The sequence below is a fragment of the Bufo bufo genome, chromosome 6 (assembly GCF_905171765.1).
Source record: "Bufo bufo chromosome 6, aBufBuf1.1, whole genome shotgun sequence".
NCBI lineage: Eukaryota > Metazoa > Chordata > Amphibia > Anura > Bufonidae > Bufo > Bufo bufo.
This window is the reverse complement of record NC_053394.1, coordinates 265,794,725-265,819,173: the sequence shown is the minus strand read 5'-3', so window position 1 is coordinate 265,819,173 and position 24,449 is coordinate 265,794,725. Positions and strand designations below refer to the sequence as shown.

The following is a 24,449-nucleotide window of genomic DNA, read 5'->3' as shown; positions in this document are numbered from 1 at the left end:
ATGCAGAGGCAAACGGATCCGTCCTGACACACAATGTAAGTCAATAGGGGCGGATCCGTTTTCACTGACACATTGAAAAAACGGATCCGCCCCCCATTGACTTTCAATGGTGTTCAAGACAGATCCGTTTCGGCAATGTTAAAGATAATGCAAACGGATCCGTTCTGAACGGATGCATGCGGTTGTATTATCGATGTAGATCCGTCTGTGCAGATCCATGACTGATCCGCACCAAACGCGGGTGTGAAAGTAGCCTTAAAAGGATTCTCTCCCAGGCAACGCCCGTAGAGTCAATTTTATTAGTTGTATATTGTGGGTCTAACGACCCCCCTTTAACCATTTATTTTAATATGCCCAATCACAAGTTTTTATTAAAGCAACCAATGAGAAGCAAAAGGAAAGGAAAAATACATCTAAACATTATGCCCGGGTGCCCCCTCCACACACTGTATTTCATAATGTCTCAGTGTCTGAGCAGTTCCCTATTTGCGGTGTCTAACTTCCTTCAAGAGAAACAAACAAAATATATTTCTTAATTTGACTTAAAATTTATGCTCTTCATAGATGTATGTTATATTATTTAAGCATAAAACCTAAAAATGGAGAATACTCAACAATTAAGTACAATTAGCACAATTCATGTTCATTAACCACTTAATTTCTTTCACAAAAGTTAAATTAAATCTTCAAAATTAGGTCAAGAGGCTCTTTGTTATACGAACTAAGTAAACATTTTGAGATGTAATGATGCATAGAAAAACATGACATTCTATGGTATGCCAATGTTAATGTCCAGGCAGCAGGGGCGTCCACAGATCTCAAAAGGCCTTAGACCAAAACTTAGTATGGCCCCCTGCCCCACCCAGTTTCCCAGTATGCATGCATCAAAAAATCCCAATCTTTTTTATTAAAGAGTTTATACAATGACGTAAAAAATAAAAATCATATTGCACATGACAATCCCTTTCTAACAAAGCTAGAACCAGCCCTGTACTTCACATAGATCCAAGATCTCCTCTTTCATTACTCCAGTAACTTTACTAGATTTTCTTCAGGCTGGCAGCTCAGGGGCATGTCCTTTCTGGGGAGTCAAATTCATTCTGCTGCATATCTCCCTACCTCAGCTCAGGGGGCAAGTCCTTCCTCAGTGGGCATGTCCTTTCTGCTGCAGCTCTCTCCCTGTCAAAGCTTCTAACAGTAGATATGGATGGTAGCAGTTAAAGGATGGAACTGAGCATGTGCATCCACCTCAGTAGGTACACTACTATACAGATTAGGCTCCATTCACACGTCCGTGGTGTGTTGCGGACCCGCAAATTGCGGATCCGCAACACACCCGCCCGGCACCCCTATAGAAATGCCTATTCTTGTCCGCAAGCTGCGGACAAGAATAGGACATGTTCTATCTTTTGCGGAGCTGCGGACCCGAAGATCGGGGCCGCGCTCCGCAAATGCGGATGCAGACAGCACACTGTGTGCTGTCCGCATCCATTCCGTCCCCATAGAAAATGAATGGGTCCGCACCCATTCCGCAAAATTGCGGAACGGATGCAGACCCATTCGCGGACGTGTGAATGGAGCCTTAAACACCAGGGGCGCCATTATAGTGAGTTAAGAGAATATCTTCTAACTGGAACATGTTTCTAACCTAAACTAAAATCTCCCAATACAGCTCTATGTGTTGTCTGCAGCTCCCCCAGTTTATTATAAAACTTTTAGTTTTTGTGAAATAATAAAATACCAATAATGCCAATGGTATTTCTGCCCCTGCCAATGTCTTTAAGACAGTAACCTAACATAATACAGGAAAGGCATGACTTTTAGTTAAAAATTGACTGTTAATTTTGTTTTGCAATGTACAATATTTTATATTTATTAAAGGGTTTGTGCCAAGTTTGAAAGTTATCCCCTATCCAAATGTTGAGTTTATTGAATTCTCATTGGTCGTTTTTTTTGTGTTTTTCAGAATTCTACAGAGATGCACAGATCTATACACCAAATGATGTTTAACAAAAACCCTTCAGTTTATACCTGAAGCAACTGAATGTAACTAATCTATAAACTAGTATGATGGCTCAGACCGGTGGGGTTGTGCGCTTTCTTCCTGAAGGGGACTGCATTCTTTCTTCTCCAAGGGCCCTCCGAGAAATTGAAAGCAAGCCTTGGCTACAGGGATTGAACTCAGAGGTTGCTTTTAACCCCCACAGATGTTTTACTCCAGACCTCAACTCCCGGAGGATCCAAGTACTAAGGAAAAGCCTTACACCTGAAGCCAGGCGGGCTCACCTAGGGATGTATAATAGTACAGGGTCTTTGGTTTGCAACGTTTCTGAAACAGGACATAGGCCTGGAAGGGTTACTGCCCCCTGCAGTCCTTTGAGAAGCAATCCTCTATATTCACCTGGTAGTAGGAAACCTTTTGCACTTTCTCAAGCTGCGGGACATAGTTCTATTGTAACGTTTACATTTGTCAAGAAATCCAGTGTGCAGACTTTAAATGGAATATCATCCGAGTCAGATTCCAATCCAGTTGTACCACAGGAAGGTGATATCCACAGAGAAGGGAGTTGTGCTGCTGAACTAGCAGTTTGCCACAAAGACACTGGGGAGGCAGCAGATGCTTCAGGCTGCAGTGAACAGAGGGTTGGCTCACCACAACCTACATGTTCTCCCCAAGGAAGTAAAATACAGAAAAAGTCTGAGAGTCATCAAACATGCCAGAAGCCATCAGACAGTGAATTAGGGAATGCAAGTCTCTGCTTAGTAGGTGGTTCAGACAGTCACCTGACCCCACAATGTGATTCTCCCAGCACATATGTTAATACAAGCTGTCCAACATCAGGTAACATATCACCAGCTAATAATAAGTCATCAAGTCCTTCTCAGAGCCCCCTCCTCCAACGAATTGTTCGAGAATCTAATTTCTGTAAAGATGAAGACACCGATGAGCAGTCACCAAAAAGTCCAAGAAGATTAGATCATGTTCAGCAGGTACTTTAGGATACTGAATGCATTGTACATTAGGAAGTCAACTGATATGCTGTAACTCGTTTTACAATTTTGTTTCTGTTTTGTTTTTATTTGTATTTTTAGACAGACACTTGGGGTTATCCAAAGGAGGCCTCTTTACATGCACAAAAAATTGCAAAAGCCAAATGGGAGTTCTTCTACGGTTCACCAGAAACACAAAGGACTGGTAAGGGTTGTTCTTCAACTAAGCCTGGAGGTCCACTTTAATATAGTACATTCAAAATAATTGGGTTAAAACAAGATAAAACAAAAATATAATAATAAAGGTTCATGAATGCAACCATATTTTTCTTTAGTGTGCCTTCTGTTTGTGTCATGGATAGCACACCGATACATTCATTTGTGTGGGTCATGCCCACATTTGTGTTTATGACTCCATGTACCCGATCTACAAATCTTAGCTCAGGTGCTATTCTTGTACATTTTTTTCCTGATGAGAATAACCCTTTCTATTGATGGAAGTAAGAAAAAAAACAAAACTGAATGCACAGACAAGCAATCCATTTTTTAATTGATCCATTTTTTGCAGAATGAAAATGCAATACTAGTGTGTGCATGAGTCCTAAAAAAATTTATAATATTATATGTCAAAATGTGCACACAGTAAAGGCATTCGAATGTACCTGAGAGAGCACTGGTCAGACTTTCTTTCAGAATTTAACCTTTTAGATGACACATTAAGTATTCAGCACCTTTGTGAAACAAACAATGGGGGAATCCCAGTTTGGACCGCTTTTGGCCTAAGAAAGGCTGCCAGTACTATATATTAAACCTGCCTATTTGGGTATACCTTAGTAATGTCCATACAGAGGATTTACAGCTTTTCTTACACTTAGGCCTCATGCAGACAGCCGTTGTTTGGGTCCGCATCCGAGCCGCCGTTTTTGCGGCTCGGGTGAGGACCCATTCACTTCAATGGGGCCCAAAGAGAAAGTACATATGTATGGGTCCGCGCTAGATTTCCACAGGCAGGCGTTTCACTCACAGGAAGATTCTATGGAGATTCCACGATGTTACAGGCACATCTCCAATAACAATCCCGCGTGTGTAGATGCCCGACCCGGGTTTCGCCTTTGCTTCGTCTGGGGCATTACAAGCTAATCAGGCAAAGCTGTGATCTTATACCTCCCAACTCTTATGTCAGATCCGGTTTCCCGATTCACATATAATCGTATACATTCGATAAACATTCGATTATTTTAAAATCGCATTATAAAATCGTCGACTTTTAAAACATACAATAAAATCATATGAAAATTTCTCCCACATAAAATCGCCAACACATTGCTACATTATTGAAAAGATGCATGACTTCAACGAACACATTAGAGCCAGTGCCAGTGTGCGTGCTCTGAGTTGAACATGAGCCACACATATCTTTTGGGTATCATAATTCATTATCTTTTCTACACATTTCATACAATAAAAGGGATTATGTTAACCCCAATACCTACCTATATATAAAAAAACACACCTATGGCATGGAAACTATTGATAAACTAGGGACTACCTAATAAATACCCCACGCTAAATCCTCTATTAGCCCACTCTGTACCTGAACCACCTATTTTCCTACATATACTAGATAAGGAGCAGCTGATGGACACTTAAAGATATCTAAACTGGTGATCACGTTCAATACATGCTAACTGCCTTCATGTCCCATTCTATATTAAGACCTTTGGGTTGCAGGGTATTCAGTTCGTATATACATTTTGCCTTGATTTTATTAATCTGTTGTACCGCATACCCACCTCTCCAATTTTTCTGCACATGTTCGACTCCAACGAATCTTAATCCGGCAGGATTCTTTTGGTGGACTCTTTTAAAGTGTGCAGATACACTATGTGACTTAAGACCTCGTTTCATATTGCCTATATGTTCGCCAATCCTAGTTTTTAATTTTCTTAAGGTTCTGCCTACATATTGTAGCCTGCAGGGGCACTCTAATACATAGATTACCCCTGCGGACTCACAAGATAGTTGTCCTCTCATGCGCAATTCATTTTGATTGGAGCAGGAGGATATAGTGTTTTGAGTACTACATTTTTTTATCCATCAAGAATCTATTTTTACAACCCAAACAGAAACCACACCACACAAAGTTATTTTTGGTGGACTTTTTAGTTTTTGCTTTTAAGCATCCTCGTACTATTTTGTTCCGTACAGTGGGTGCCCTCCTAAAAGTAAAAGGTGGTTTGTTTGGGATCAGAGGACCAATGACCTCGTCATTCTTCAATATTCTCCAATTCTTCCTGATTGCCTGCTTGATCTCAGGACATGAGTCTGAATACACAGTTTTAAATGCCCACTTGAATCTATCAGTGTTTTTCTCTCTGGCTGTTTTTGTTCTACCTTGGTTTTCACCAATTTCCCTTCTTTGATCTTGTAGTACCTCCTCATTGTAACCCTTTTCTTTAAACCTATTTAAAATGATATCACTCCATGTCTCATAGTCTGCCTGATGGGAGCAATTTCTTTTTATGCGTTGGAACTGACTCTTGGGGACCCCCTGTAGCCATGGGCTATAATGACAACTAGTGGCATCAATATAGCCGTTCCTATCTGTGGGCTTGAAGAAGGTTTTAGTTGTAAGTCGTTGATTGATGATAGATATTTCCAAATCAAGGAAATTAACCCTAACTTTACTACTCTCCTCCGTAAATTTAATGTTCCATTGATTGTTGTTGATGTACTGAATAAACGCCATTAGAGAGGACTCATCACCCTTCCATATACACAGGCAATCATCGATGTATCTTCTCCAAAGAATCAACATCCCTCCTGCTCCTATTTTCTGTATGATTGGGGTGATGAAAATATTTTCCCAGTAGGACATGAAAAGATTGGCGAAACTGGGTGCGAATTTCGCACCCATCGCCACTCCAAACGTCTGTAAGTAAAATTAGTCACTGTACCAGAAGTAATTATGGGTTAAACAATATTCAATGCAGTTTAAAATAAATTCTTTTTGTTCGATTGTCATGCATTGATCATTGTCCATGAAATATCGTACTGCCTCCAAACCCTTATCGTTGGGAATTATGGTGTAGAGTGATGAAACATCTGCTGTCATCAGATGTACATCCTCTGTCACCGTGTCAACCTCATTCAAGATCTGCAGAACATGACCTGTATCTTTGAGGTAGGATGGTGTAGTGGGCACATACTTCTGAAGAAATATGTCCACATATTCTGAGATCCTGCTGGTGATAGATCCGATCCCAGAGACAATGGGTCTCCCTGGTGGATTGACTGGATCCTTGTGGACTTTCGGCAAATAATAAATAAAGGGTGTGATTGGATGAATATTATGGAGATAATCAAATTCTTTTTTATTCAAGACTCCTTTTTTTAGACCTCTATCAAGTAATATTTTTAGTTCTTTTTTATATTCGTTGATTAGGTCCTTTTTTAATAATTTGTAAGTTACCTTGTCACCTAGAATTCGTGCTATTTCTTTTTCATAACACTCCTTATTAAGAACCACTATCCCTCCCCCCTTATCCGCAGGTTTTATTATTATATTAGTGTTATTCTCTAAATATAAGGAAAACTTAATCCAGCTCACCTCCCTGGTGGAATGTGTAGTCCCGGCTCCAAAGGCTCTAGGGGAGTGTTCCCATGGCAAGCTGCAGGTAAATGAAGAAAACAGGGCCCGGAGACAAATGGAGTTCCTCTATCAGCTCTTCTTTATTGTTCACATAAAATAGACAGACATCACCACCTCCTACATGGCATGACGTTGATATACCAGATCATATAACAGTGGAGCCAATGCCACCCTATTATGATACAGGGAGAGGCAGGTTCAGACATCAATATTATGGATCTAGACCCCCGTATGCACCTAAATATGGATACAACTACCATCAATATTATCTGCAACGTAATGCATATGCCCAACAATTCGATCACGGTTATGGAAACTATAGGGAACCACAGAAATATGGAGGAGGGGGTAGAGGAGGGAGGAGATATGGGAGAGGGCAATATAGAGAGACCAGAGAAGGACCATTTAAGATGAATAATGAGCAAAAGGTTCCACTATTGAAAAATTAGCAGATTGGCAATATTGTAGGACCTGAACAATTTAGGGAAAAGATGAGCAGACCGGTAGAGAGCAGACCGGTAGATATCTGTTTGGAAAATTTTCCCCATCAATCAATCAAAGGTCTATTAATAGACAACACACAAAAGGAGGAGAGTTGGAAAAATACTCCGGGGAAGAAAAAAAGATCTATAGAGGAAAAAGAGGAGGAAAAAGAAAATGCAAGTCCACAGGCCAAGAAAGGGAGAGAGAGCAAATAGGGATATACAATCTGAGCTCCTATGAGTTAAAAGAAGAAGAGAAAAAAGTTCTCAATAAAGGTCTCAAATTTGCCCCCACATATAAGGGTAATAAATTTGAAGTGTATTTGGACATACACAGATACATAAGGAAACTTAATATCTTCAAATATATGATGTCAAAACCAATAATAGAAGCTGTGGTGACGGAACAACAACCACATACCTCCCTAAAAAATAAACCAAAATTCTACCCGAATAATAAGGACAATGAATGCATCGAGGCCTTCAAGAAAGGAGTAATAAAAGGAGTAGAAGGGATTAAAAACAGTAAAAATATAAAAAACAACCTCAGTCGGAAAGAGAAAGAAGCTTTAAGGGATTTAGAGAATAAGCTGCAGGTAAATGAAGAAAACAGGGCCCGGAGACAAATGGAGTTCCTTTATCAGCTCTTCTTTATTGTTCACATAAAATAGACAGACATCACCACCTCCTACATGGCATGACGTTGACGCGTTTCGGGTTGGCACCCTTAGTCGTAACACTATGCCATGTGTGGCCTCACTATTTAAAGGGGTTGGAGTTCACTCCCCCCCAGCCGCGGGGAAGGAATCTCCAGCTCCATAGGTTGCCACACACAATGACACACCCTTTCGTTTTGTGCATCAATTACTGTTATAATTGGTAACACACTGTGTGGACATTGCACTGGGGATATTAACCCTGAAGATGCCACGATACTCATTCGCTGGCAAAGCCGCACAGTGTGAACATGCCATCATTAAAAAATGTATAATACATATTCAAACAGATTACATAAAACCAAACTAAACAAAAAATGACCTTCTGTATTCCAGCCAGTTGTGGCTTATTACATTGTAACAGATTATATTAGACTATTAGTTGTTTAATGCTGTAAATTCTGACAATGTACAAATAAACCAATATTCCCCATGGCGGTTGACAAGCAGCAGTGGTATTATCCACAGGCAGCGATCGCTACATGTGTGTGGCGTGACCAGGTGCCTAATATTCAAAAGCACCATGGATGCGCTAAATTGAACAACTTGCTAGACAGCTAAACCGCAAGAAGGAAAGTCGCCCTGTCTGACCAGGGTCCCGTGAGCTGTTGAACAGAGATGTGTACAAGACCAGGTAATCCAAAAAGTGACCAACATTCCTACATTGTGAAAAGTTCGTTTGACAAAAATATATTTTCAACCTAACTATGTTCACAGTGATAAATATTTACCATTCTATTAGTTTGATGGTTCACTGATAAACATAGGTCAATTCTTTTTTCAAATTGAGGCCCGCTGGAGTCCTAGTAGCAAGTCTAAAAATCCAGTAGGCTTCCCTAAGAAGGATTTTCTTCCGGTGGTCCCCACCTCTTTTAGGGGCCACAACTCGCTCGATGGCAAATGCCCGAAAAAATGACACTTGACGTGCATGTTTTTGTATGAAGTGCCTGGCTACATTTGAAATATTTAAAATATTCGGGTTGTTAATGTAGTTTAGATGTTCAAGAATACGGCTTTTAAATTTACGACAGGTGCTGCCTATATACATTAGGTCACATTGCGTGCATTTAATTACATAGATAACACCTTCCGTATTACAATTAATGTAACTACGGATGGGAAATTTGCACGTATGGTCTGAATTATCAAATGATTTTGTAGGCAGCACATAATCACAAGTTTTACAGGGGTTACCCCCACATTTAGTAAATCCTTTATAGATAAGCCAATTCTGCTTAAAATTGGTTCGGGCGCTGCCGGCGGTGTACAGGGACGGGGACAGCGAGCAGGACAGAGTTGTTGCCTTTCTCGACACAATTCTGCACCCTGATTTAAGAGCTTGGTACAGAATGTTGTCATCATATAATATAGGTAAGCATTTTTTTATTACAGAACTAATTGAATTGAATTCGCTACTGTAAGTTAAAGATAAAGTGGGAACTCTGTTCTGGTCATTGTCTCCGGCAGCCCCAACACCGCCGGCAGCAGTCTTATTACCAGACCTGTTGTTTGGTTTCCCAAACAACATGTCATTTCTTTCTTTCTGTAATGCTAGCTCCCTCCCCCTTTTTATCATCCAAACCGGATAGTTTCTGTCCCTCAGTCTTTTTTCCACTTTGTTGAATTCTTCTTCAAAATTTATCTTTATCACTACAATTTCTGTCTGTACGTGTAAATTCACCCACGGGAATTGCTCTGATGGTGTGAATAGGATGGTGACTTTTGGCATTTAATATGGAATTACCTGCCACTTCTTTCCTGTAGGTGATGGTGTGCACTACCTCACCCGGGTGCCCGCGGAGTGTCAAATCAAGGAAATTTGTGTGGGAAGCATGATATTTTTCCTCCCAATATGACATTGTCAAGTTTGCCAGTGATGGTGAAAATTTCGCTCCCATTGACACGCCGCGGGTCTGTAGGTAGTACACACCATCAAACATGAAATAATTATGCGTTAGCAAATATGTTGTAAATTCACATATGAAATCTACATGACCGGAACTAAGTCCGGTATATCGGTGGAGATGGTATTCCATCGCCAACAGAGCAATCCCGTGGGGAATGGAGGGATAGAGAGAGACTACATCTGCTGTAATCCAACAGTAATTAGCTTCCCATGTAAATTTATACATTGCTCGTAGCACATCCCCCGTATCCTTTAGGAACCCTGGAGTGCGCCTGACCAGTGGCTGGAGAACGTTGTCCAGCCAACTGCCCAGGTGCTCTGTCAGGGAGCCCATACCAGACACTATGGGGCGAAGGGGGGGGGGGGGGGGTGGACGCTTTTATGGACTTTGGGTAAAGCATGCATAATGGGTATGACTGGAGAATCCACACACAGGTACTTGTATTCACCGTCACTGAAAATACCCAGATCTTTTCCTTTCTGTAACAGTGACATATAATTATTCATGTATTCCTGTAATGGATCTTTTGGTAATTTACTGTATGTGGATGTGTCAGCCAACATTTCCCGTAATTGACTGCCATAGATTTCTTTGTCCATGACGACCACCGCCCCCCCCTTATCCGCCATTTTAATAACCAGGGAATCACACTGCTGTAACTCCTGGAGTGCCTGGGCTTGGGATGCGCTAAGATTGCTGTCATAGCGGGTATTTTTACTCTCTAACTCAATATTTTTCAGTTCTTTCTCCAGTACCTCCTGAAAAGTATCCATGCTATCTGTACGAGACATGACCGGATAAAATTTGGTATTTTTTGTGCGAAACTTCATAGGAGGTCCGGGTAAATCCCTAATTCCCTGCTCCTCCTGGAGGCCCACAAGACAACATAGTGACACTTGTTCTTTAAATAATAGATCCTTGAAGGAATTTTCCTCATGACTTTGTGTCTTGTCAGGTGGGGGTTAGAATTTACAGCATTAAACAACTAATAGTCTAATATAATCTGTTACAATGTAATAAGCCACAACTGGCTGGAATACAGAAGGTCATTTTTTGTTTAGTTTGGTTTTATGTAATCTGTTTGAATATGTATTATACATTTTTTAATGATGGCATGTTCACACTGTGCGGCTTTGCCAGCGAATGAGTATCGTGGCATCTTCAGGGTTAATATCCCCAGTGCAATGTCCACACAGTGTGTTACCAATTATAACAGTAATTGATGCACAAAACGAAAGGGTGTGGCAACCTATGGAGCTGGAGATTCCTTCCCCGCGGCTGGGGGGGAGTGAACTCCAACCCCTTTAAATAGTGAGGCCACACATGGCATAGTGTTACGACTAAGGGTGCCAACCCGAAACGCGTCAACGTCATGCCATGTAGGAGGTGGTGATGTCTGTCTATTTTATGTGAACAATAAAGAAGAGCTGATAGAGGAACTCCATTTGTCTCCGGGCCCTGTTTTCTTCATTTACCTGCAGCTTATTCTCTAAATCCCTTAAAGCTTCTTTCTCTTTCCGACTGAGGTTGTTTTTTATATTTTTACTGTTTTTAATCCCTTCTACTCCTTTTATTACTCCTTTCTTGAAGGCCTCGATGCATTCATTGTCCTTATTATTCGGGTAGAATTTTGGTTTATTTTTTAGGGAGGTATGTGGTTGTTGTTCCGTCACCACAGCTTCTATTATTGGTTTTGACATCATATATTTGAAGATATTAAGTTTCCTTATGTATCTGTGTATGTCCAAATACACTTCAAATTTATTACCCTTATATGTGGGGGCAAATTTGAGACCTTTATTGAGAACTTTTTTCTCTTCTTCTTTTAACTCATAGGAGCTCAGATTGTATATCCCTATTTGCTCTCTCTCCCTTTCTTGGCCTGTGGACTTGCATTTTCTTTTTCCTCCTCTTTTTCCTCTATAGATCTTTTTTTCTTCCCCGGAGTATTTTTCCAACTCTCCTCCTTTTGTGTGTTGTCTATTAATAGACCTTTGATTGATTGATGGGGAAAATTTTCCAAACAGATATCTACCGGTCTGCTCTCTACCGGTCTGCTCATCTTTTCCCTAAATTGTTCAGGTCCTACAATATTGCCAATCTGCTAATTTTTCAATAGTGGAACCTTTTGCTCATTATTCATCTTAAATGGTCCCTCTCTGGTCTCTCTATATTGCCCTCTCCCATATCTCCTCCCTCCTCTACCCCCTCCTCCATATTTCTGTGGTTCCCTATAGTTTCCATAACCGTGATCGAATTGTTGGGCATATGCATTACGTTGCAGATAATATTGATGGTAGTTGTATCCATATTTAGGTGCATACGGGGGTCTAGATCCATAATATTGATGTCTGAACCTGCCTCTCCCTGTATCATAATAGGGTGGCATTGGCTCCACTGTTATATGATCTGGTATATCCCGTTGTGTTCTCCTGTTGTCATACACCTGTTTGCTGGTTTTCCAATATTGGCAGAGGTATCTGATATATCCTCCTGTTTGTGTTCTCCCCCTTCTACTTTTTTATCCCGCCTTTTGTAAACCTTATTGTCATTCACTTTAACATATTTTTTCTGTTTTTTCTTTTTTACATCCTGTTCAACTTTTAAAATCTCCTTCTGACATTTATATGAAAGTTCTTTGTATTCTTCCATATCTTTAAAGGGCAATAACTTGGTTTTAATGCTGTCGATTTTATTGCATAATGCTGTGAGTTTGGTCTTTCTTTTTTCAATGATAAACCTCATTGCATTTAAACCACAGCTATTAACAAATTTCTCCCAATCATTTAAATCCTCATCATCATCTGAGTTGAATGGGAGTTGCCACCTGAGACCATCTGGGATTTTCTCTTCCACTAGGAATTTTTCTAGTGAGATCACATCCTATATGGTCCTAATTTCTTTGCAAATCAGGTGTTGCAATTCAATAAAAACAACATCAATGTCATTAGACTGATGGATCTCTTTTTTTGTGTTGAACACTTCATCTATGTTCAGATGTAAATTCTCTCTGAACTCAAAAATATCCATGTTATAAATACCTGATCCACACAGTTGGACTAAAACAAATATAAGACACAAAGAGAATTTCTGTGTGATATCAGGAAGAGGTGAAGCAGCAGTCCCAGAAATTGGAGTAAGTCCCTTCTCCAGAAAAACAGCCAAAGTACATATGTATGGGTTAGATTTCCACAGGCAAGCGTTTCACTCACAGGAAGATTCTATGGAGAGTCCACGATGTTACAGGCACATCTCCAATAACAATAGCCGATACCGACCAGCAAAGTTTTTTTTCTCTCCTTCTTTTGGGGCCGCAAAAGATGCGTCCGTTTTACGGACAAGAATAGGCATGTCTAGAATGGGCCGCCCGTTCCGCTCTGCAAATTGCGGAAGGCACAGGTGTGGCTTCCGTTTTTTGCGGGTTTGTGGACCGCAAAAAATGTCACGGTCGTGTGCATGAGGCCTTACCTCATTATTTCAATGCATCCAGTATAGTTAAAAAGTGAGAATTTAAGCAAATATTCCCTAATGAAACAACAGAGAAAGTTAGTAAAGTTTGATGAAGTTAACGTAAAAAATAAAAGCCACTCAAAGTGCATTCACATGACTGTATGTATTTTGCGGTCCGAAAAATGTGCGCCCGAAATTTGGCCGTTTAAAGGGGTTGTTAGGATAGGTCATCAATATCAGATCGACGGGGTCCGACACCAGGCACCGATCAGCTGGTTAAAGAGAAGGCGAATTTTTGAGTCAGGAAAATGGGGACCATTTGCATGAGGTACAGAAGTTTGGGCATAACATAGGTGCTCAACAGGTTCTTAATACCCATCCAGGAGAAAGAACCTGTTAAGCACCTATGTTATGCCCAAACTTCTGTACCTCATGTAAATGGTCCCCATTTTCCTAACTCAAAAATTCTTCCGCATGGTGAGATCCATCTTTTCCTCTTTAATGGAGAACAAAGAAACCTTGAATATCATACACTCATCTGACCCTCCCTCGTTCCCTTGGAGGCTTTGGGATGCCAGATGCTCTTATGTACTACAAAGCGATTCAACTGAGGAGATGGATCTCGCTATGTGTGGAAGGCCATCCCCCATTAGGCTCTGACATTGAAAAGGCCTCACTAAACGACCAGCAGTGGGCTTAACTGTGGGGAATTGCTACGCCACACTCAACATTTACTGGTCTCACGAAAGGCGTATATTCAGTCATGTGCTCCTTACATGGAGAGACCCAGATCTTGTCGGATCCCCCTGTCTACTTACCAGCTCACCTCATTCCCTATTACGTTTTACCATCTAGGGCCAGTGTTCCCAGCTTCTGGTCTAATTTTAAGGAGAAGTCCCTTAAAGACATCCTTTCAGGGTTAGGTTTAGAAGGCAATGTCTCGGGCTATTGCTCTGGGGTGTTATCTACAGGAAATTTCCTGGATGTCCATGAACTATCGTGCTCCTTGAAGAGGATCATTCCCCAGAGCAATGTGCCTAAAGACCCCACATGGTTGGAGAGGGCTTTGAACCCACAAGCCAAGCGTCCCAGGTGGATCTCATTCCTATACCACTCTTTGCTTTCGAAAGCCCTATCAAAACGACCTGCATTCATTGGGAGTTGGGAGCGGGAGCTGAAAGGTCCTTTACGGATGCAGAACTGGTCACAATAAAGCTTAAATCACATGGGTTTTCTAAATGTGTACGCATATAGGAACACTCCTTCAAAGTTTTGACCAGGTGGTATAATTACCCGACAAAATTATTCATAGCTGGCCTATCACAAAGTGACAAATGCTGGAGGTGTGGGCAGGGTTCGGGCTCCCTCCTTCATATCTTCTGGGAATGCCCTCTCATCCAGAGATGGAAAATGGTGGAGGGCGAGGTCAATCGTTTGTGTGCGACACAAATCAAGTTGTCCCCAGAATCAGTTCTGCTGTGGTTACCCAATGAGACGTGGAACCCAGTCAAGTCAAACTTGCCTACTCTTCTTGTACAAGCTGCTCGTTTGCTTATTCCCCTCAACTGGCTCAGTGTAGACACTCCTTCTAGGGAGCAATGATTTGACAAGGTTAATAAAATATACAGGTTAGAGGAATTGGTTGGTTGGGCAGCTAGGAAACACGATCACTTTGTCAGGCTGTAGCTACCCTGGAAACAATTTCTGGAAGCCCAGAGGGCCAAAAGCTGAGAATGTAGATTGCAATTAATCCACTCACTTCCTGTCCATGCCGCCTTACCCTTGTGGGGCGCTGTGGACGGTGACTGGGTGGGTTTCCTGGCCAGGCGTCCTTCTTTTAGTTTCTCATACTCCCTACTGCATTGAATGGCTCTTTGTGACTGTGGGTGCTAGTAGTAGAATATTACTTAGCTTTGTATGGAAGTTCCGAGGATTGTGCTCATATCACTAATTTCTTGATGTAGCCTGTTCGTAGCAACAGTAATTATTGATTTATCTGTCTCTACCTCATTGTAACTCTGTCTTCCCAAGAAAATGAATGTCTGTCGATGTACTATGTGTTTAAACTGTCTAAACATTTAATAAAAATGTCTCCTCATTGTTTACCTGCTCACCGTCGCAATAGTAGTGGTGAGCAGGTGTAATTACAAGAACCTGTACCATTCACTTCAAGGAGACAGCTCGTTCCTATACACTTGAACAGAAAGGAGCCCTCCCATTGAAGTGAATGAAGAGACATTGAACAATGAAGAGAAGGCTGCGCTGGCACGGCGTGCCCTTTTTCTTCAACAAGCTGATCAGTGAGGGTGCGGGCTGTCGGTATCAATAAAAATAACTTAGACGATCCCTTTAATCCCTTAGGGACTTAGGGTGTACCGGTACGCCCTATTTCCCGAGTCCTTAAGGACCCAGGGCGTACCGGTACGTCCTAACTGTAAAACGCTATTGCGACGCGGCGGGGGTTAATCGGAACAGGATGTCCGATGAACCGGAAAAGGACGTCGATCGGTGGTGTGATTACACACCACCAATCGCAGTCCGAGCATTTGGGAGAGGCGGTGCTGTCCATGGTGCTGATTGGTGCTGGAGAGAGGCGGGAGATTCAAACTCCCGGCGCTCCTCTCTCCCCTCCTCTTCCTGCTGCTGCACCTGCACCGTCCAGCACCGTCCTCACCAGCTCCTGCGATACCCCCGTCGGCACCCATCACCCTCCAGGTAGGTTAGGGTCAGTGAGGGAGAGTCACCATTAGGCAGGGATAGAAGGGAAAAGTTAGTTAGGGGGAAAAAAAAAAATGTATCAGATTTTTTGTTTCTGGTGGTTGGGGTCCACCAGAAATACTTGCCCCCCCCAGCCCCCCCTCTTGTTGGGTTCAAGGGGAGACTCCGTTTCCGCCAATACATTCCCACTAAGCGGGCGAGGTATGGCGTGAAAATGTACAAAATTTGTGAGAGTTACAAATTTCGTGTGTACGAGGGGCGAGATTCCCGTATTGAATGTCCCCCCACTCTGGGTGTTAGCGGGAAACTCGTGTGGGACCTTATGCACCCACTGCTAGATAAGGGTTACCACCTGTAAGTGGATAACTTTTATACTAGTTTCCCTTGTTCTGGTCCCTTACCGCGAGCTCCACGTCCGCTTGTAGGACCGTGCGGGAAAAATCAACGCGGCCTCCCTGCCCACCCCCTCCAGGTACCTATCCCCAGGGGTGAGACCCGTGCCCTTACCAGTGGAAACCTGTTGCTGGTCAGGTATAAGGACAAGAGGGATGTCCTTATACTGTCCACAATCCACGGTAACAGCATCACCCCTGTCCCTGTGCGAGGTACCGCGGCAACGGTCCTCAAGCCCGATTGTATCGTCGACTGCAATCGGTATATGGGAGGAGTTGATATCTCTGATCAAGTCCTCAAGCCATATAATGCCATGCTAAAAACCCAGGCATGGTACAAAAAAGTTGCGGTCTACTTTGTGCAGGTTGCCTTGTACAACTCTTTTGTACTATCCCGAAGCGCTGGCAGCACAAGGACATTCCTCCAATTCTATGAGGCAGTCCTCAAGGCCCTGGTCTTTTCAGACCGGGAAAGAGCAGGCCGGAGTACCTCGGGAATTGGAGGCGCCCAGATCGTCCCTGGCCAACATTTTCCAGGTGTGGTCCCCCATACTGGAAAGAAGGGACGAACCCAAAAAAAGTGCACAGTGTTTCGCAGGAGGGGGATACGGAAGGACACCACCACTCAATGTGACACGTGCCCCGATCATCCGGGCCTCTGCGTTATTGATTGCTTAAGGGAGTATCACACTTCCATGGAGTACTACATTTTTATAATCCCCAACAGTCCCCTAGAGAACATAAAAAACTATGGCTCTCTGACTTTGTAGACACGGAAATAATTTTTTTTCCCAAAAATATTAGATTTAGTGCAGGCATCCTCAAACTGCGGCCCTCCAGATGTTGTAAAACTATAACTCCCAGCATGCCCAGACAACCTACAGCTATCAGCAGGGCATGGTGGGAATTGTAGTTTTACAACATCTGGAGGGCCGCAGTTTGAGGATGCCTGCTTAGTGTCTCCAAAGTCTGAGAGCCATACATATTGGGCATCGCTGCGTCCGTAAAAATCTTCTCTATAAAAATAACATTTAACCCAAGCCCCCCGGATGAACAGCGTTAAAAAAAAAAAAAGGTGTAAAAAAAGCAATTTTTTGTCACCTAACATCACAAAAAGTGTAATAACGAGCGATCAAAATGTCATATGCACCCCCAATTAGTGCCAATAAAACCGCATTCTCATCCCGCAAAAAATGAGCCCCTACATTAGATAGTCGCCCAACAACAAAAAAAAAAACACTGTAGCTCCCAGGCTTTGGAGATACTAAAATAATTTTTTTTTGTTCCTAAAATGATAATATAGTGTAAAATCTAAATAAATTTTAAAATGTAGACATATTAGGTATCGCCGCGTCCGTAAGAATCTGCCCTATAAAAATAATATTTGACCAATCCCCTCGGATGAACAGCGTTAAAAAAAATTTTTTTAAAAAGGGTGCCAAAACACAAATTTTTCGGCAAAATTTCCATTTGAATCCTTTTTTTCCGGTAATAAAGCAAGGGTTAACAGCCAAACAAAACTAAATATTTATTGCCCTGATTCTGTAGTTTGCAGAAACACCCCATATGTGGTCGTAAATGGCTATATAGCCACACGCCAGGGCATAGAATGAAGGGAACACATATGGTTTCTGGAAGGCAGATTTTGATGAACTGGTTTATTTACACCATGTCCCATTAGAAGCCCCCCTGATGTAGCATAGACTAGAAACTCCAGTGACCCCATCTAAGAAACTACACCCCTCAAGGTATTCAAAAGTTACTTTACAAACTTTGTTAACCCTTTAGGTGTTCCACAAAACTTAATAGCGAATGTAGAAACAATTTTAGAATTTAAATTTTTTGTTACCTTGCCTCAAAAAAGTGTAATATAGAGCAACCAAAAATCATATTTAATTTCACTGATACAACTGGTATAAGGTATACGTTCCACCTATCAAAATTATATCACTGTCGTTTGGAACGCTATATTACTGTTAAAACTAATACTTTATTAATTAAACACAAGGGAAGGGAAGGGGAACTACCTATATTAAAATACTAGGACACCATCTAACCAGTGTTCGGTCGATGATTAGGACCTATGGAGCCGCCAATAGCGGTACACGCGGCTATAGATGGGGTCACTAGAAGTGCCGCAACTAGTGCTGTACTGCAGGCTGGATCATGAGGCCATGGGGCCGTGCTGGATCCAATCCACCAGAAGTATGAACTGTGGCGCGGTCAAAGTGCTCTGAACCACTACCAGCTAATAGTGCCCTAAACTAAAGTTAAAATGGACTAATCCATTGATAAACATCTGCCTGCAGAAGCCGACCTCAATGAGAACCATCCGTTCAGGGTGAATCAGATGTCTGAGTGTCGGCTCTGCAGGCACGAATCAAGGGACACTAGGCTAAGCTGGGTGGAACAGAAGGCTTGATTGCAATTGCTCATCAGCTGCAGAGGGCTGAGAACCGCAGACCTCAACTGCAGTGTGAGCACAAAACAAGCAGTATGATCATTGATTTATCACCACACCACGCTCGACGCGTTTCACCATACTCGGCTCGTCAGGAGCATAAAACTGTGGTTATGTGGACAAATGGTCAGAGCTGCTAAGCCTCCGTGACAGAGGCTGCAGCTGTCAATACGAGGTGGCCGAACGCGGCCGCTCAAGTGCACGGAATATAAGGAGAGTCCTCCTCCCCTCTGCTGAGTCACACCTTCAGGGCGGCCAATGAAATTGCAAGAGGCGCTGCATCGCCGCATCATCCATCCCGCCCCCATTGTACCGCCCCCTCTATGAGGCGGGCCCAGATGAATGTCACAACATTCATACATTAGAGATAGAGCTGATACATACGGCGGCTTGCTAATCCGGCGGCACAGTACAGCAGCGATCAGGATGAGGACCGCTGAGTGGTCATCAATACCTCATGTTGAGGACATCAATCGGTAATGGTCAAAACAGCACCACAGGGTCACCTTTTAAAGGGACCCTGCAGCCTTATTGATCCCAGGTGGTAACACAAAAGTAAGTCAAATATTGAGTGATACTCCCTCTATGAGTAACAACAGGGGAAAGGGGGGGGGAGGTTCTAGCAATACAATATGGTATGATCAAACCAAAACTAGTGACTGCATCCCCATTTTATAACCCTATTAACTCATAACCCCACTTCAGGGGCCCAGGTGATCACACTTTTTTATTATTATTGACTTACTGATGATAAGCTGTCTAATATATAATACTCCTGAGACACAGGGATCTACTTATGTTGATACCCCCGCTGCACCCTCTGTCATGGAGTTTAGAGAAAACACGCAAAGGAGTTATACTCATTCAATCCATGAGGTTGGAGTGCATACAGGCGGTAGATCCACTGTGTCTCTTTTTGTAATAGACGCCTATCAAAGTCTCCTCCTCTTGGCGATCTTCTAACCACCTCCACAGCCTGAAATTTAATGACATCCGCATCACCATTATGTACAGTTGACATGTGCCTGGCGATAGGGGTATCAGCCCCTTTGCGGATGTCATTTAGGTGTTCTGCTACTCTTCTGCGGAATTCCCTTGTGGTTTTCCGCACATATTGTTTTCCGCACACACAGGTAGCCAAGTATACCAGGCCTCTCGTTTTACAATTTACAAAAGATCTAATAGTAAATCTCCGTTCAGTGACGCTGCAAATAAATGTCGCGCCAGTCTGGATTGCAGGGCAAGCCACGCACCCGCCACAACGGAAGGTCCCTTTAAGGCTGGTACTCAGCCAAGTAGGTGTGGTAGGACCCTGAAAGAAGCTGTGGACCAAGCGATCTCTCAAACTGCGTCCACGTCTGTATGTGATCAGAGGTGCGTCGCCTATCATATCTCCAATATCTGGGTCTGATTTTAAAATACCCCAATAGGTCGTCAACAACTCTCTCACTGTGTTATGTGCTTCATCATACGTGGCTATGATGCGCAACTGCTCTGTTCCCAATGATCCTGGTCTAGGGGTAAGAAGGGCATCCCGATTTTGGGCCAACGAGTGATGGTACGCCTTGGCCAGTACATGTTGCGGGTACCCCCTACTCCTAAACCTAGTTTGTAGATCACTAGATGCCGTTCTGAAATCCGACATACTAGAGCAGTTGCGCCTTACCCGAAGGTATTGCCCTTTTGGAATTCAGGGGCAGGGGGTGGCAACTGTCCCATCTAAGGAGGCTGTTGGTGAAACGCGTCGAGCGTGGTGTGGTGATAAATCAATGATCATACTGCTTGTTTTGTGCTCACACTGCAGTTGAGGTCTGCGGTTCTCAGCCCTCTGCAGCTGATGAGCAATTGCAATCAAGCCTTCTGTTCCACCCAGCTTAGCCTAGTGTCCCTTGATTCGTGCCTGCAGAGCCGACACTCAGACATCTGATTCACCCTGAACGGATGGTTCTCATTGAGGTCGGCTTCTGCAGGCAGATGTTTATCAATGGATTAGTCCATTTTAACTTTAGTTTAGGGCACTATTAGCTAGTAGTGGTTCAGAGCACTTTGACCGCGCCACAGTGCATACTTCTGGTGGATTGGATCCAGCACGGCCCCATGGCCTCATGATCCAGCCTGCAGTACAGCACTAGTTGCGGCACTTCTAGTGACCCCATCTATAGCCGCGTGTACCGCTATTGGCGGCTCCATAGGTCCTAATCATCGACCGAACACTGGTTAGATGGTGTCCTAGTATTTTAATATAGGTAGTTCCCCTTCCCTTCCCTTGTGTTTAATTAATAAAGTATTAGTTTTAACAGTAATATAGCGTTCCAAACGACAGTGATATAATTTTGATAGGTGGAACGTATACCTTATACCAGTTGTATCAGTGAAATTTTCTATTCAATATTGCCTTAGAGTGATGGCAGGCTTTTTGGCTGCAGGTATTTGCAGTGAAAAATGGGATGAGGAAGCCAAAGTGGTTTTCTCTGAAGCAGATCTACCCCTGACCAACCGCACCCTAAGTATTACTGGTTCATTCAAACTGCTCACCAAAATTTATAAAGACCAAGTTAGAGGGTGGTGGGAAATTCAAACTCTTGAAACCTACATCCATCACAAAATAGTTCCTAGGGGTATGCGTATCCCTTTCCTCCCATCCAATAGAATTCAGTCCTCAGAGTTCCGCAAGAAGTGGGAAAAGGAGGCTGTTGAGAGCTCCCTTAGGCTTATGGCATTGTTGCTGGAGGAAGAAAAGGCCCTGCACATTAAGAATACCACATTGTTGCAGGAGCAAATTGCGGAAGTAAATAAATTCTTCAGCAACTCTGAATTTACGCGTAAGGAAGGCTTTCTGCAACAGACAGTGGAACGCTTCACATCCCAGCTCAAAGAGCGTAAACATTCCCAATTTTTGAGGGACAAGGCGGATTTTAAAGAAGGGCGCATCCTTGAATTTGCGACCAAAACCGCGAGGACCCTTGAGGTTGAGACAGAACCCTCGTCCTCAGAGGGTGAAACTGAATTGGAGGGCACTTCCTACCAAAACAGCCAATACCCCATCTTCCAGCCCTCTAACAAGGGACCTAGAGGGAAAGGAGGTAGAGGTAGGAATCCTGGACAACGGGGGGGTTTTTTAGGGAATCAGACCACGAGACCCTACAGTCTAAGAAACAGAAAAAACCAATAGCACACCATCTAAGGATGGGTGCGGTTGGTTACCGGACTGGGGACCCTCCAGTGATAGACAGGTCCAGGGACAAGTTACAAATTATCAACCTATCTGATAGGTCCCTTACGGAGGTAGAATTGGAACTGCTTAGTAAGGGCCTATCGTTTGTTCCTACTTGTTCCTTCAGCTCCTTCGAATGGGTTAAGGATTTGACCCTATTCGTAAGGAGACTGAAATTCTTTGCGACACATAATCAACAACAATGCAACGAATTGGGGGTTGATATACATGACCTGCCGGATATCCAACTACTGGTATCCCTTATGGAAGAAGGGGAGAGGGAAGTTGGTGAGGGTCCATTTACGGATCTCAAACTTGCCTCCACTAAAAACCCACCCCTAAGTGATGGTACACCACCTGACATTTTTCTTAAGGTCGTTACAGATCAATTGAGAATGCTGGACACATCCAGGGGGATTGGGTCCAATCTCCAGAAGAGGGAGATTGATGCCCTAATCTCACTGGAACGCGATAAACTCCCTTGTCATTAAACCATCGGACAAGGGAGGGAACATTGTCGTAATGAACTGTGAACAGTATAAGACCATGTGTCTTAACATTCTCAGTGATGATTCATGTTACCGTGTGCTGGAAATGAATCCAATTGAGACTTTCAGGAGGCAACTGAAGGGTCTCTTGGATACAGCACACGAGCATGACCTTATTAGTAGGTCTGAGTTTGATTTTTTGTTCCCCAAACATCCCCAGATCCCTTGCTTCTATGGGTTACCCAAGGTGCACAAGGGACTCTCCGCACTAAAGGGACGTCCCATTGTTTCAGGGACTGGGAGTTTGACACATCCAATCAGCACATACGTGGACAGGATTTTACGACCCTTTGCGGTGTCCCTGTCCTCGTATGTACGTGATTCGATGGATGTGATCAAAAAATTGGAGGGAATTCATCTTGGTGAGAACGTTATGCTGGCCAGCTTGGATGTTGAGGCCCTGTACAGCTCCATACCCCATGACAGGGGGTGTGGAGTTGTGGCCTCATTTCTCAGCCAACGGGGCACCCATTGCTGGCAGCATAACGAATTTGTTCTTGAACTAATGAAGTTTATCCTTGAGCACAACTGCTTTATTTTTGACCACCGTATGTACCACCAGCTCAGGGGAGTGGCGATGGGGAGCCCTTGTGCGCCGACCTTCGCCAATCTCTACCTGGGCTGGTGGGAACGGGAAGTTGTGTTCGCGGATAATCAGAGATGGGCTGACCACATTAATTTGTGGTTACGCTTCTTAGATGATGTGTTGATTTTATGGTCGGGGAGTGTGGAGGACTTCAATCGGTTCGTTTCAGACCTGAATGTAAATTCTATGGGTTTATTCTTTACATCAGAGATCCAGGAATCTCAAATCAATTTTTTGGATTTGACCGTCTTCAGGGACAGGATGGGCAACATTGGCACACGACTGTTCCGCAAGGAGACTGCGACCAACAGCCTCCTTAGATGGGACAGTTGCCACCCCCTGCCCCTGAAGAGGGGAATTCCAAAAGGGCAATACCTTCGGGTAAGGCGCAACTGCTCTAGTATGTCGGATTTCAGAACGGCATCTAGTGATCTACAAACTAGGTTTAGGAGTAGGGGGTACCCGCAACATGTACTGGCCAAGGCGTACCATCACTCGTTGGCCCAAAATCGGGATGCCCTTCTTACCCCTAGACCAGGATCATTGGGAACAGAGCAGTTGCGCATCATAGCCACGTATGATGAAGCACATAACACAGTGAGAGAGTTGTTGACGACCTATTGGGGTATTTTAAAATCAGACCCAGATATTGGAGATATGATAGGCGACGCACCTCTGATCACATACAGACGTGGACGCAGTTTGAGAGATCGCCTGGTCCACAGCTTCTTTCAGGGTCCTACCACACCTACTTGGCTGAGTACCAGCCTTAAAGGGACCTTCCGTTGTGGCGGGTGCGTGGCTTGCCCTGCAATCCAGACTGGCGCGACATTTATTTGCAGCGTCACTGAACGGAGATTTACTATTAGATCTTTTGTAAATTGTAAAACGAGAGGCCTGGTATACTTGGCTACCTGTGTGTGCGGAGAACAATATGTGGGTAAAACCACAAGGGAATTCCGCAGAAGAGTAGCAGAACACCTAAATGACATCCGCAAAAGGGCTGATACCCCTATCGCCAGGCACATGTCAACTGTACATAATGGTGATGCGGATGTCATTAAATTTCAGGCTGTGGAGGTGGTTAGAAGATCGCCAAGAGGAGGAGACTTTGATAGGCGTCTATTACAAAAAGAGACACAGTGGATCTACCGCCTGTATGCACTCCAACCTCATGGATTGAATGAGTATAACTCCTTTGCGTGTTTTCTCTAAACTCCATGACAGAGGGTGCAGCGGGGGTATCAACATAAGTAGATCCCTGTGTCTCAGGAGTATTATATATTAGACAGCTTATCATCAGTAAGTCAATAATAATAAAAAAGTGTGATC

General features: G+C 43.3%; 1 protein-coding gene across 1 annotated transcript in view; it reads left to right on the top strand.

The window, feature by feature from the left end:
- The first annotated feature begins 2,070 nt into the window (after positions 1–2,070).
- PSD (pleckstrin and Sec7 domain containing) overlaps positions 2,071–24,449 on the top strand; it is a 322,847-nt gene continuing 300,468 nt past the window's right edge. The window contains exons 1-2 of the mRNA XM_040438419.1: positions 2,071–2,991; positions 3,094–3,196. Coding sequence (XP_040294353.1) covers positions 2,071–2,991; positions 3,094–3,196 — 1,024 coding nt within the window. The remainder of the gene's footprint in view (positions 2,992–3,093; positions 3,197–24,449) is intronic.